The sequence below is a fragment of the Acromyrmex echinatior genome, chromosome 5 (assembly GCF_024713525.1).
Source record: "Acromyrmex echinatior isolate Ae372 chromosome 5, ASM2471352v2, whole genome shotgun sequence".
NCBI classification, from domain to species: Eukaryota; Metazoa; Arthropoda; class Insecta; order Hymenoptera; family Formicidae; genus Acromyrmex; species Acromyrmex echinatior.
Window position 1 is genome coordinate 13,159,214 of NC_141856.1, and position 14,652 is coordinate 13,173,865.

A 14,652-nucleotide genomic window follows, 5' to 3' on the forward strand; every position below is an offset into this window, starting at 1 on the left:
AAATGCAGCGCAGCAAGAATGTCCGCGCGCGTTTTTATCGCGTCGCCATTCTGTACGCGGATCCCGTGAAAACGCCACCGTTGTGTTGGGCTGTACGTTGGATCGCGCGAGTTCCCCAGTAACTGTTTGCAGTTACAGGCGAACTGTCTCAGGACAGCGTTATTGTTCGCTTGTCGAGAGACTTGAAAGTTTTGCTGCTCCATTTGCATCCTAACGATAAACGTTCTTCTGAAGATCTCCTATGCCGACGTGCGCAAAGTTATCGCGCGCTTTTGCGCGCAATCGCGACGTGACTTTGCAATTACGCGGTATTAATTGCAACTAGGAAAACAAATATGTTTGTTAACATATGCAGAATAGAAGTATGTTAAATATTTGTCTTTCCGATTACATTGTCCGAGAACAAATATACTCGATACAATCAAATGGTATAATCAAATTGCGTATCGATTATAATTCAATTCTACGTGTCATTATATGTTTGTCAAACATATACATATCTTACATGTAGTATATTCACGTCAAAAATTATTATAAAAAGAATTTGTTTATTTTTCCTGCTGCGCAGGAAAGTAGCCACATCATCAAAAATGGATTATACGATATTACACACTCAATTATATGATATTATTAAACAAAAAATTTCTATTTGCAACACTGTTTTAAAAAAGAGTTATGTTTCGATGAAAAAAGCCTTCATACGCGTATCTTCTTAATCGATTTTTCTGTAGCGTGTCCTTTTGTAATTTGCGCTAGTAAGAGTCATAAGAGCGTGTACCATAATCTGAGATCTTTATTTCGGGTATTTCAGAATAGCACGACAACTTAACGTCATGCAGGAGCTATACTGTGGAGCTATACTATTTTATCATTTTTCAAGCCAACAATTTCGCTAACATTAATCAACGCGATTAGCTTTCGAGATTGACGCTAACACGGAATAGCAGCTCGATGTGATAAGGTGTGAAAAAATACGAAATGAAGAATAGCATCGTGCATTTGACAGCTTTCTTCACATAAAATGTAGTAAAATCTTATAGTTAAATCTTTCCGCTCTTTTGTAATATTATAAGATCGTTTTATACCGTAAAATCGCGACGATCGTTTTATGGTTAAAAAAAAAATTAAATAAACACCGAATGCTGTTGGGAAAATTGAGAGGTATATACCACCGACGAGAATACCCTTGAACGTTTATCTGACAATACGGGGGAGAAACAACGGATGCGTGGCAAATGTAGCATGAAAATATTACTCACCACACGGTCGCCCGGATGCTTGACATAACAATTCAGCTCCGCCGTCTGACCGACGATGGCAGTGATATTTCGCGGTGCAATATCGTCGAATTGAGGTTTGTCCCAGGATCTCGTCGGCTTGCTACCTGCTACTACGCTGGCGATACTAGAACCACCTGAAACAGAATACGCCATATTAATAGTGATGTTTGAAGATATAAGATAATGTTGCAAATATTATATTTTTTTAATTCGAGAAAAATTAAATATTGGATAAAGCTATTGTATATATCTGAAATAACTTTGAGTAAATCATTTTCAGAAATTATTTCAGCATCAAAGAATATGACAAATATATGTATCTGCATAAATGTTAAAATTATAATTGAAAAATTATTTTCTTAAATTAGCTATGACTGAGCTTTTACTGCAAAATAAAATTTTTGACCATGGCACAAATTAGTCTTATATTTAAATTCAATATACGATGACCAGTGGCGGATTTTAAGTTACTGTGGCCTCAAGGTGTAGTATAATACAATAAACATTTTTAGTCATAATGTGAAATTTTGATCTACGGCTTTTAATTAGTTCAAATGTAAAAACAGGTCAGATGATAATGAGAAAATATGATATGTAACACACACAGATAAACAGACACACAGTTCATTTAATTAATATACAAATAATTAATACAATTAGTTTTTCAGAAAAATAATAATGAAGTTAATAATGTTAATATAATATTTTATAAATGCAATATTAACTTTTGTACATATATTTAAAATTTTTTTATTTCATAACAAATTTTTTCTTTATTGTTCTATCTTATTTTATCGTCTGTTTTCTATAAAAAAAATTTGCTTCATAAGATTATATGAACGAAATTATACTGAGAAAAACAGATATTTTATATTTTGATCACATAAAAACATTTAATGTGAACTTGTAAATTTCACGCGCGTCACTGTTGCAACTGCAAATTATTCGAGAAAATATTGTTTAAGAAAGTGTTGCAAAGCTTAACAAGGTTCATAAACCTGCGGACAAATCTTATCTGATGAAACATTGAGCGGGCTCACACTAAAGTCAAAGTCGAAGTTAGATGAATATGGAAACTCAGTACGGCGTACATTCAAACGAGATTAGATGCAAAATCCTTTACGGTATCAGAAGTTGCAGCTGCGAGTGGACTGAAAGTTGCCGGGTTGCGCGCATGCCGTAGGTAATTGTAATAAGTACTTGATTAAGCCCAAACTTCCGGGATTATAAAGCGTCACGCCATTACTCACGGTTCCTGTACACAATTGAGTTTAGCATTCACGAAACACGATGCGGTTCGCGCCAAGAATATCACTATCCTCTTTGAAATCTTATATCGAAGCAAATAATTTACAAACTACGTATTATGTAACCATAAAGTGCATTAACAGATATATATACAAGTATATATTTATATCTTCCGTCTTTTAACGCGCTATAATGAAGCGTATCTAATAATAATATTAAGACCGAATATTATATTCAACAAATTCGTTTTTATTGTTGATATTTCAATCTGTTTGATAATTCGTATTTCATTGGCACAATTTTCTCCGCTTTACAAGTATGACATATTTAGAAATTTATGCACTACAATAAGTAAACTAATAATTGTCCACGTTTGCTTAATTTAAACGATTAAATGTTAATATAAACAACGCTTAATGTATTTCTGACCACGTTAACCATAACATTTGATTTACAAAATGTTAATTAATATCTTGTAAACGTGAATTGCAAACATTACTTTGCATAATACCAACGATATGTAGATATGTCTTTCAATATTGACTTAATGACATATTTACTCGTTATAAAAGAATATATTAATAATAATATTTTTAATTGTAATCTCCGATTGTGATTTATGTATATGACAATAGAATAAAACTCATTTTGTTTGCAGGTGACTAAATATATGAATTAATACATATTATTAAAAATAAATTATTAAATATAAACAATAATAAATTTATTTTTCAATTTTTATTTTCAGAAAAATATATCTCAAATTAATGTAATGACATACGGTAATTAATATGCTATCAGCTGTACGCTACATCCCAGCGCGAGTTTTATTTAATTTATTATAAATCACTCGACTTGTTATTAATCGAGGTTTCGGCGATTGCAGAGATTGTCATTATCATAATCTCATAGGAATAGCTGAATGGGATATAGAAAGGAATGGATAGGTTTCCGAGGAGGAGAGAGAGAGTGGCATCGGAAAGCTCAATGGAACGACCGTGCACGGACAAGAAGGGCGAGATAGAACGCGTCCGATAAAATTTTCTATTGTATGCCGGGGAAAATGGGACTTCGGCGTAGGTAGAAATTGAAATTGTTACGAGGTACATGTGAAAATTGCGGAAATCGTACGCTGAAGCTGAAGGTATAACGAAAGCGTGACGGGATCAAAAAGGTCGGTATAGGTACCTTAGAAACGCTCTTATTTGCTACGAAATTAATTCGTTGTTGCTTTACGGTGAAATTAATTATAACTGCGATACAATTTTTTTAGTCCCTTCTGTTGTTGCGGAAAATACAAAAGCAAATGAGAAAGATTGTGAAGAGCAATATAGGTATGAGTATATCAGCATATATAAAAATCTAGAATATTGTTAATATCAACTACGTAATAAATAATATAACAAAAAATAAATAGTACATAATATACGTATTTAATTTACGTATATATATAGTACGTACACCCCATTTCCATGTTGCTAAGACAAACTTTTACGTTCCTCAGTAAGGAGTTGTTTTGCCAATAAAGCATTCTCTCTGAACTTTCGATGAACACTGGGAAATGAAAGCTATCGAACTCGGCTCACGATACGCAAAGGCTACTTCTCACTGTACCTTGCACGAATTCAATAAGGTTCTGCATTCTCCGCACTCCGTGGCAACAATAACTTCTTGTTATAGTCATGAAGCGGGTTAAGCAAACACCGGTCACGAGAACAATACGGGTACTGCCCACTCGTCGGATGATTTTCCAAACTTCCTTCCAGTCGCGGCACGTAATTCGAGTTGTTTGATCTGCAGCTTTGAACTCAGCAGAAAACACCACTAGTGAAATTTTCCACTTCGCTTTTAAATTTAGCTACGTCTACCTTTATTCCCGATTTTATCTTTGTACGTCCGCTTGTACTGCCTATGCATAGCTTCAACATTTCACAATTAAAATGCACAGCAAATAGATGTAAAAACGAAACTGTTCAATATGCAAATTATCGCATGCAAATTATAGTTTTAAGTAAAAGAATAATAAAAATATATGGAACTTGCAGAAAATGAATATATATCAAATATATGTAAAATTTAAAAATAAAGAGAAAAATTATCATAACTAACGTAAAGAGAGTTACGGATATATTGTACAATAATATAAAAAAAGGTACGTGTATAAAATCCATTATACATTTGTAATTACGAAATATTTATTATAATACTTGAAAATATTTAATGTGAAGTAAGCAGGTAAAATTATAAAACAAACGTTTATAATTTCGTTACAAAAAAATCATATATTAGCTTTCAGGTTCTTGTGTATGGCAAACATCGTCAAAAAAGTGTGTATTATAATGCGTTTTCTACTCTTTAAAAATTATTACGCGAAACAGAAATTCCTTCTCACGTTAATGTGAACTAATGGCTGTGCGCGATGAAAAGAGAACGCGGTAATGCCGTTAATGTCAAAGCACGCTGCGCTTTACTCACGCCGGTCTACGCCGTATTTCACCGCGTTAAGCCGCGTCGAATCTTGCCCGGCACTGAAGCAATATTTATTTGCCGTTACGATAGCGAAAAGCAGAGCAAATGCCTGTACAAAGTGTCCCACCGTTACGATACTCCGCCATAGTTTTCCGAGCAGTTCCTATTCCAGTCGCACTTGGCTCGGCAACTGCACCGGCGATATTTCGAAATGGATGGTATCGTCGATTTCGGTATCGAGTGCATTGCCGAAGGGTCCGTTCCTTTCTAGCCATTTTATTCCGTTGTTCGCTTCGTCGCAATTCGTCGCTGTATACGCTCGATCGACTCGTAGCAATATGAGCGCGCATTCCCTTTTACCTGCGATCGAGAAGCTGGATTTTGCCGTTTAGATAAATCGACGACGACTCGCGAACAACGTCGACAGTCGACAATTGCACGAAATTAAGTCAAGGTTGAGGAAATGATATTTATTTTATCATCCTTTGTCTTACAATCTCCGACGAGACAAAATAAAGTGCAGTTACGAAATATATAATCTGTATTGCACTTGAATCTATTAATACACGTGCTTGAATAAATCTGACATTAAAAAAAATTTTTTTCCAACTATGAACAAACTGTAATACAATTTATTTTTTGAATTCTATAATTCATTAATTTTTTTTAATAAACATTTTTTATTTGTTTTGCCAAAGTACAATTTATCCATTTAATTTATCAATTATTTTTCAGTTTGCTAAATATTTTTTTATTCGTTTGTCAAAAGAATATAAAAAAAATTGAAAAATTAACATATGTGTTGATAAAATATACAGAATTTAATTAAAATTTAAATATTTTTGCGGTTTTAAGTAAAATGATGATAATTTTCGAGAGACAATGTTATGCAACGTCGAAAAGAAATTCAGCTAACATTGCAAAAATATAGGGTGGGCCATCTATTGGTACGTTTTTTAATTTCGTCGTATGGCAACACCGAACGAGCTACAGACCCGAAATTTTGACAGTTTATTAGTCATACCGTCCGCGGCACGAAACAACATGTTTTCTCTTGAAGAGCGTTTTGAAATTTTAAAAACTTATTTTCAAAGTCAGTGCTGTGTCGCCGAAACTGTACGAATTTTGAAAAGAAATATGGAGCACCGAAGGAGCTATACGCAAATTGGTGAGGAAAGTTCGTGAGAAAGGGATGTTAGTGGATGACAGAAGTGGTCCCAGAGCTCGGACAGTGCGCACACCCGAGAATATTGAGGCTGTGGCCCAAAGTGTGAGACAATTCTAGCTTTGAAAAACAATAGTCCAAAATGTCATTAATAATTGGGGTGACCGAATGGCATACTGTAAGGCCAGTAGAGGGAGCCACATGAACGAAATCGTTTTTCATTCTTGACGCGGATACTTTTAGCTTCACAACAAAAAAAAAATTAATAAAAAATATCAATGTATGCTCATTTGATCGCATTTTTAAAAACGTACCAATAGATGGCCCACCCTGTAACTCCTCTCGATCTACCTCTTTTCTCTTTCACGAGATGTTATGGAAGATCAAGACATCACCGCACGAAGAACATTGTGCGAGATCGAATTTGCACACGCGCGCGTGTTTCGTGAGTGAAGTTAAGCTTCCGCCCGTGGATGACTACACGGTCGATTGCGATAACGATATGGCGAAGCAGCCGATTACGATCTTGTAGAACCCATATGCCTCCTTCAGGATAGGATACGGGCACATTCTATTAACATGACAGTTTACTTGGTCGCGTATTCCTCGTAAATAGAAATGAGCAAACAGATTCCCTGCGCGACGACGCGATGCAGCCATCAGAGCGCTTTGCAGCACTCCCGTTCGCCAATTTCATCAGCGCTCGCATAACTGAAAACCATGAAAAATGAGGACGCAGGATAAAGGAGGGAGAGAGACAGGCACGGGAGTACAAAGACCTTCCGGCATTTTCCGGAAAAATGTTCGCGCGCGCTGTGATACGCAGGCGGAGCAATTTATCACTCTCAGAACGCCGCGACATTAATAAGCGTTTCGGGTCAGACAATGAGCGGTAGAGTAATTCTGACGAGCAACTCGCGCGCGTAACTATTCGTCTCGGAAGGATTTGTCGCCAGCGGGTGGACGAGTTTTCGGAGTAAAATGGAATATTAACGTTGTACATAGATCTCTAAATTCAAGTGGCGTGGATGATGCTCGAAACAGATTTTACGCCTTGCGATGTTGATATAACTGTTTAATTCAATAACGTATCAATTTAATGTGCGTAATAATAAATGAGTATTATACATTGTAATTAAAATATTGTAACATGTTTGCGTTGTATTATAGGATTTATTATAAATTGCGTTATACTTAAAATACAATTATATTAGGAATCCTGTAATATCAACAAAATGTTGTATGTTTAAACTTAATTATAAGAACATTTTTTAAATGTAATTGTAAATAATGACACAATTGTCGTGTAAATTTTATATGTAAATAGTAAAAAACGTGATAAATATGTTTATGAAGTTATATCAATTTTTTAAGTATAATCATATATAATATTATATCGTCTTACACATAACTGAAATGATTCTTTTTACTGTAGTCCATTATGACCACGAGATTTATTACGAAGCTCTCCGTTCATCCCGTAAATTATGGTATATTTATACGCGAGTGTTTCTGTTTTGCGAGCAAAGATAATTTAAACGCGTGATTGTAAAGATGAGGTAAATAATACAATATATATGTCAAAGATGAGGAGGGATTGTGCATGTAAAACACACCGGGTTCTAGATGTCTGTTCGAACAACTCATACAATAGAAGGGAATAAATACAATAGTGGAGAAACTGCGAATGCGGGAATCCGAACAGCGCCCGAGGAAAGTTCGCAGACTATTCGTTTCCTCTTCGAAAAGAACTCGAAAGATCGGAGAAATTGCTGAGTTACTACTACATCAGACTTTAATATAAAGTGGAATATGACGGTATTAGTATTACGGAACTTTAATGGCCGTATAATACCGTCAGTACACGCGTGATTCTTGACCCTGCGAATTTAGTCGCAATTAAAAGTTTGATTCCAGTTTGAATCCTCCGCGCGACTGAGAAAATTAGATTTTATAAAATAAGAGAAATGAACGGAATAATAAATGCATCCACGGAAAAAATAGTCTTACTAAAAAAGTTTGTAAAAATTTAGCTAAATATAGATAAAAATAATTTTGCTAAACTATTAAAATAATTGTACAAGACACTCAAGCTAGAATAGTAAAAATTTTTGAGTTTTCTGCATAAATATTTTGATGATCCAACAAAATTATTTTCATATCTATACCTAGCTAAATTTTTAGATATTTAAATGCAAAATTGTTCTTTTTATACAATGCATGCCCCCCTCCCCCCCCCCCCCACACACACACACACATGCTGTACATATTTATAGTATATCCATAGTAATCATAGGGCGGTATTCATAGTAAGACCTTATATTCAAGATCGTCTTAAATACAGTCTTAAGAAGTCACGAACCAATCAGAGGGCCAGGAGACTAGCGTTTAAAAAATAAGAAAATTCAAAATTAAAGCTTCTATTTGTTTATCTAAATTGTATGCTATAAATATGCTACTTCAATACGAGAGAACGTACTTTTGAGAAGAATAAATATTCCAGCAGTTACAGTTTAACAATCTAATATAACGGAATCCCATCTATATCATACGTATTCAATAGCGAGCTTAAACTTTACGAAGCCCATTAGTGAGTAACTAGGGATGTTCTATCGAGCGAAGTCAGCGGTTAAATTCGCGAACGTCCAAATCTCACGAGGCCGTTCAACCTCACGGCACGAGTGCCGCCCTTAAGGGCACCAATTCTAAAACGTCTACGTGTATGTGCGTACGCTTTGAAGAGAATATAGAGACATCAAGGGTCTGGTATGAGTAAGCGGAAGGGTTTGCCCTAGCGAGCGGAGGAGTCTACGTTCTGCAATGACACTTGACCCACGGCCAACATTAGATACAGCAAGGTCAGAAGACGGGGAAATTGCGCGCATTGAAATTCGAAGCCCGTAAATTTAATGCGCTGGGAATTAGGCTATTAAGCGTAAACAATATCGTAATCTTGCTTAGTACATCTGTTCTCTCCGAGCGCGATAACACTCATTGTGTAGTAAACGACTTAGAATATTAAGGCAACAATAGCGGTGTACTAATAATTCCACGAGCATAACTAAAGATAAATTTATAAATAAATGTTATCCGTTCAGCGCTAAAAATCTTTTTATCGGTATTAAATAAATTAGAATTATTGTTGCAATTTAAAATGTTTTATATACCTAAAAAATTCATTGATTGACTATAAAAAATAACGAATGTAGAAAATATAGAAAATGTTTTATCGAGATTTTCTCGTCTCAATTTTTTAGATCTTGGCTTAAAAATAAAATTTTGTGCTTTAATCTAAAAAAATAAAAAATTCTTTCATTTTATTTTCAAATTTTTTTAATGACTGCTCTTTAATTATTTACCTGTTATTTAATCATGTTAAAATAATTTTGATTTAGATTTCTTTAGTTTCATATCAATTTTAATGTACTTAAGCTTTCTACAGTATGATGTTCAAATAATTCTCGCTGTATAATTTGTAATAAAATGTATATTTGATTGTTTTCATCATTTCTTTAAACTTTTCCAAAATCTACTTTACATTCTATAAAATGCTGAACTTTTATGGCTTACTGAAAATAAATCGCCATGATAAGCAATGTGACAAGAAGCTTACTACCGAATAGAAATGACGAAAGTGGACTGTCAAGAGCTATATGATATGGAATGATGACAAGAGCAAACGAGGTTGCATCGAAAGTGCGTTCTCGTGGTCAAAGAAGGATAGTCAGGTTGAAAAGTTGATCTGGGACAACGCAGGATCACGGATAAAACTAGACGTGGACAGGTTCGAGAAAATTGCCACTCAGAAAGTTACGTAACCGAGAAGATTACAAAACTTATTGTATTGGGGAGAAAACGAGGCGACAAACGGAGTCACGATACTGTATTCTTACGACCCTCAACGCGATCCTCATACGAAACAGTAGCGTCTATATCATTCGTCCATCTTAGGTAACTTGAATGTACCAGTTGGATCAAAGACGGTTCGAAATAGCGGTGATAGAAATTTCATCCGTGACCAATTATAATCAGTGGTTTTTTCAAATACTATTATACAAATGTAATAATTAAATTCAGTTATCTATTAAAATATACGCAACTTTATAGAAATTGTAAAACCAATCAAGAAAGAGTACGTAGGGAAAATTGAAGAAACTCGAGTTGCGTTAAAATCGAGTTGATTTAAAGAGATCGAGATTGCATTGCGAAGAATTGAAAAAGGAATCAAGAACATCGTTGTTCCGGAAAATTGCCACTCAGAAAGTTACGCAGCTGAGGAGATTACAAAACTTATTGCGTGGAGGGGAAACAAGTCATCGAGCAGCACCGCAATGCAACATCCACCTCAACTTCTTGAAATTCCATTCTTGCATGCTATTTTGAAACGGAACATAAGTAAGATATCTCGTATCATAATTCTGCTCGCAAAGATGCAATGTGCAAATTACATGCAGAACGACTAGTTGTACACCGTCGTCCTTTTCAGTATTGCACAGTAGCCGGCGAGCGTCCCCGAACGAAGGAAGTAATTTCGCATAAATTATACTTGCGAGGAAACTCGATAGCGAATGCGTTGGATCGCTTTAGTTAACATTCTGTTCAAGAAAGAGAAAGAAATGAGTGTTTTCTTTCGCTTTCTTTTTTTAGTATTATATATTCTTCGTATTATATATTTATATAACAGAATTGTAACAGATTGCTTTATTGTATTAGAAAATGTTTGTTACATAAAATTATAAATATACATAAAAGAAAGAATTGTGTCTCTAAAGTAATTTTTTATTATATTTCTCATTTGTACAAATGAACGTTGGAAATTGTAGCTGAACATGTTAGGTATCTAGTATTATATGTTTGTCATTTATTAATAATTATAATTATAATTATAATTAATTTATTATAATCCTTTTAGCATATTTTTTTTGTACCTCTTTTCTCAGTTAATATAAAAATATTTTGTTTCGTGGATTCTCTTCATTGTATAATCTATCAATTTTTTTGGCAATCCTGCGACGTCAACTTTTACTCGTGCGCGAGTTTCTATACCAGCGTTGCAATGTAGGTTGTTTAGACCAAATGAAAATTATAAAGGCGATCTATTCTATAGGAATTGTCATCCAGTAGGATAATGTAACTACCAAAACTTGCGTCAGGAAAACATATCATCCGGTTATACGTTTCTGAGTGGAGTTCCCAAGGCGGAGTCGCGTGTCGCAAGTTTCCGGCCGCAGTCCTTATAAGAAGAATCGACGTCCGTGTTGCTCCTCGTCCTCTCTCACGAAAGTTTGAGCAGCTTCGGCTACTCCTACGATGAAGGATGAGGACAACCAGCAGACGCGGTCATTTGTTATTTACTGATCATTACACTTCGACGTGACTGAAATGCTCGACGAGTCGCGAGTTCTGAGATGGACTTGCGACTATGACAACGGTGCTTCATCATTCCGCGTCTTGATTTCTTCGTACATCGAGATTTGCTGATATTTCGTTTTCGATCTAGTAGCGTGAATACAAGCAACTCGAGGATAAATAGCTTAAGCGCAAGATATTGAGGGTCAACGACCTATGTAAACTTGATAACCCGAAACTTTAAGAAAAAAGTTTTTAAATACGCATTAAATTAAGCTAAGTTTGTATCCGATTATACTACTTTCCTTTTTGTTTGTGAAGGGATTCAATAAAGTTGAAAAAGTTGAAAAGAATGTTAGCACTCCAATATTGAAATATTTTAAATCCGCAAGCGGATGTTGTTTTGTAATCATTTGAACCCGATTATATTACAATCGGTTTTGTATGTCAGATGTATATAAAAATGTTTTAACAATACGCAAAGCAATGTAATATATCATATTTCGAACTGTGACCTGTGTGTCACAGAAATGCACATATGCATATTCACGATATCATGCAAAACGACTAGGAAGTTCAGAGTTGGTTCAGAGCTTCAAAACTTCATGATGCAATTTTCATAATAAGTACTCGTAATTATTCGCTAGTTAAGGAGTGGCAATAGCGTGATGCGCCTCTTCTCATAGCGCGAAGAGTATGTGAATAATAAAAAGTTCCCCTGAAAAACATGCTGCACACCACCGTTGAACGGGATAAACTTCGAACGTGAGAATATTGGCGCAAGGAGGGTGAATAAGAGGTCAACAGTATATTCAGGCCTGGAGTTGCCGTGGCGGGCATTCTCCTCGTACTGATCATTTTTTTTCTTTCCTCGCACGACTTCATCCCGGGGGGAGGGGGGAGAGAGAAAGAGAAAGGGAGAGAAAGAGATAAAGAGGGGAGAGGGGGAGGAAGGAGAGAGTTGGCGCCGGGCGAGAGAAGCCCCGTTAAAGCCTTCGCTTTAAAGCTTTGCAACTTGGGCAGAAAGTTCGCGTTCGAACTATTGGGAAAACCTCGCGCCGCAGTATAAGCCCGACCTTTCTGATATTATTATTGGCCTGGCCGCGCCTTGCAGCTCGCGGTGTCCTCGTTTTACCTCTGCTCTGCCTCTGCTCTTTTCGTTTTGCTTTTCGCTTACATTTCAGTCGCGAGGCACGTAGCGGCTGGAAAAAAGAATCGCGAGTTGCCCTGCAAAAATCGCCTTGTCGTAGTACATTATATCCGCCGTATCTTTTTCTGTGCATTCAAACTTCGTGACAAGGAATTAATAAGCGATATTTTGAAATCATTTCCAATTACACCATTAAATGCTTTTCGATATATTAAACTGATGCATAACCATTACTGTCTGTTCCCATTATTTTATTCTTCAATTTTCTCGTATTGTTTTCTTATTATTATCATGTTAATGGTGATGTAATGGTGAGCGGAATACTTCTCTTCTTCGATTGTTATTTAAAAGCACATTGTTTCAAAATCTAATATTGATCCGATTCATACTCTCAACATTTGTCTTTGTTTAACATTTGACAACAATGACTATTGCATGTATTTTTTAATTACAAGGTAGAGAAAAATGTCATATATAAATTTATTTATAACTTATATACTTTAATAAAATTAGTACAGAACTAATATATGGTAGAATTAGTTAAATATGTAATATTTATGTATATACACGTACAATATTTATATAAGTATATACTACTATAAGTATATTTCATACTTAATGAAATATCAATTAAATATACAAACATTTCTTTACTGTAAGATTTTTACAATAGTTCGAGGATAAAAAACAAGTCTCATTATCAGCCTGAAGCGATCCTCTTGGGTAATTTAATATTTGTATTTTTTGCATAGAAATGGAGCTCGAGTGCCTATGGCTTTTATTGCATAAATACATATTTTAATTTAAAAATAATAACATATGTAATAAATAACAATAATAATAAAATAACTGTAAAAATAAGTAAATAATATTCTATATTATTTCATATACTTACAAAAACATTATATGCAATATATTATATGCAATATACACATTTATTGATTAAACTGTTACAATTGGTAAATTTCGTATAATTTATAAAATAATACAATTTTACCATAATATTTTTAAAAAACATTTCATTAATAACAAAAAAAAACAAAAATTGATATCACAATTGAATATTTCATACAAAAATCAGATATAAGTGCTGAGATTTTGTGCTTCGCTAAAATTTTATTTATGCAAGTAGTATACTATTGATTTTGAAACAACTCTACAATTTCAATTAATCAAAATACAGTATGATTTAGATTCAGCATTTCAATGAAAGAGGATCTATACCGATATTACAGTATCTATCGGCGAACGTTATTTCCCTCATCAGTAAGCGCAACGGCAGCGTTCTCCGTGCATCGACATGTACGCGAAATGAAATCCTATTGTCATACACTCGCGGGTATTGTTGAACGTGCGAAGAAACGATCGACACAAAGCAGCGACAGCGAAGCAATTGCGTTACTAACGCGCTAAGCATAGACGAATGAAACTTTATATTGAAACATCATTCGCTTCTAAGCGAAATATTGAAGCGAAAATTGTGAATAAATTTTAATTCGGAGATAAAAAATATTTAAAAGCTATTATCCTGAAGGATCACTTATTCAACAATGTGAGATAACGTAAACGCGATGTAAAATTTTTTTTATTCATTCGTGGGTAGAATCAAATTTTGCTTGTCGCTTGTCTGTCGATTCGGTTCGGTCTACACAAACACAAGTCTAAGTATAAACACAATATGTATTGCTTATAATGTCGATACGTTATTCAATTCAGGAAAAGGCTGCTTTTCATTCAGACACATTTTTTTAACAATGCGACCAACGCGTGATCAGCCTACAGCGACAAGAGTCGTTTTCGTGCGTGAACTCTGTAACTTTTTCCATATCGAATCATATTCCAACTTTGTGCCCTGCATTAAAAATTTTGTTGCAAAGAATGCAAAGAATTTAAAGAATTATTATGAAGTTACATGTAATTTGTTACGTAAATTGAGACGCTCTTTCCAGTGTGCTATATAATTGCTTATCATCGACCTGCTTCTTAGAAAG

At 34.7% G+C, this 14,652-nt stretch overlaps 1 protein-coding gene across 4 annotated transcripts in view; it reads right to left on the minus strand.

Annotated features, from left to right (window-relative positions):
- The window catches only part of LOC105151283 (protein amalgam), a 285,411-nt gene that overhangs the window by 191,270 nt on the left and 79,489 nt on the right, over window positions 1-14,652 (minus strand). For 3 of the 4 annotated variants that reach the window (XR_015545216.1, XM_011064906.2, XM_011064908.2), the window contains exon 3: window positions 1,260-1,414. Coding sequence is in view for 3 of the 4 variants with exons in the window: in XM_011064906.2 (XP_011063208.1) it covers window positions 1,260-1,414 (155 nt within the window). In the remaining variant the exon portion in view is untranslated. Of the gene's footprint in view, window positions 1-1,259; window positions 1,415-11,300; window positions 11,744-14,652 lie in introns of those variants that run through there. The other variant, XM_011064909.2, reaches the window with a different exon arrangement.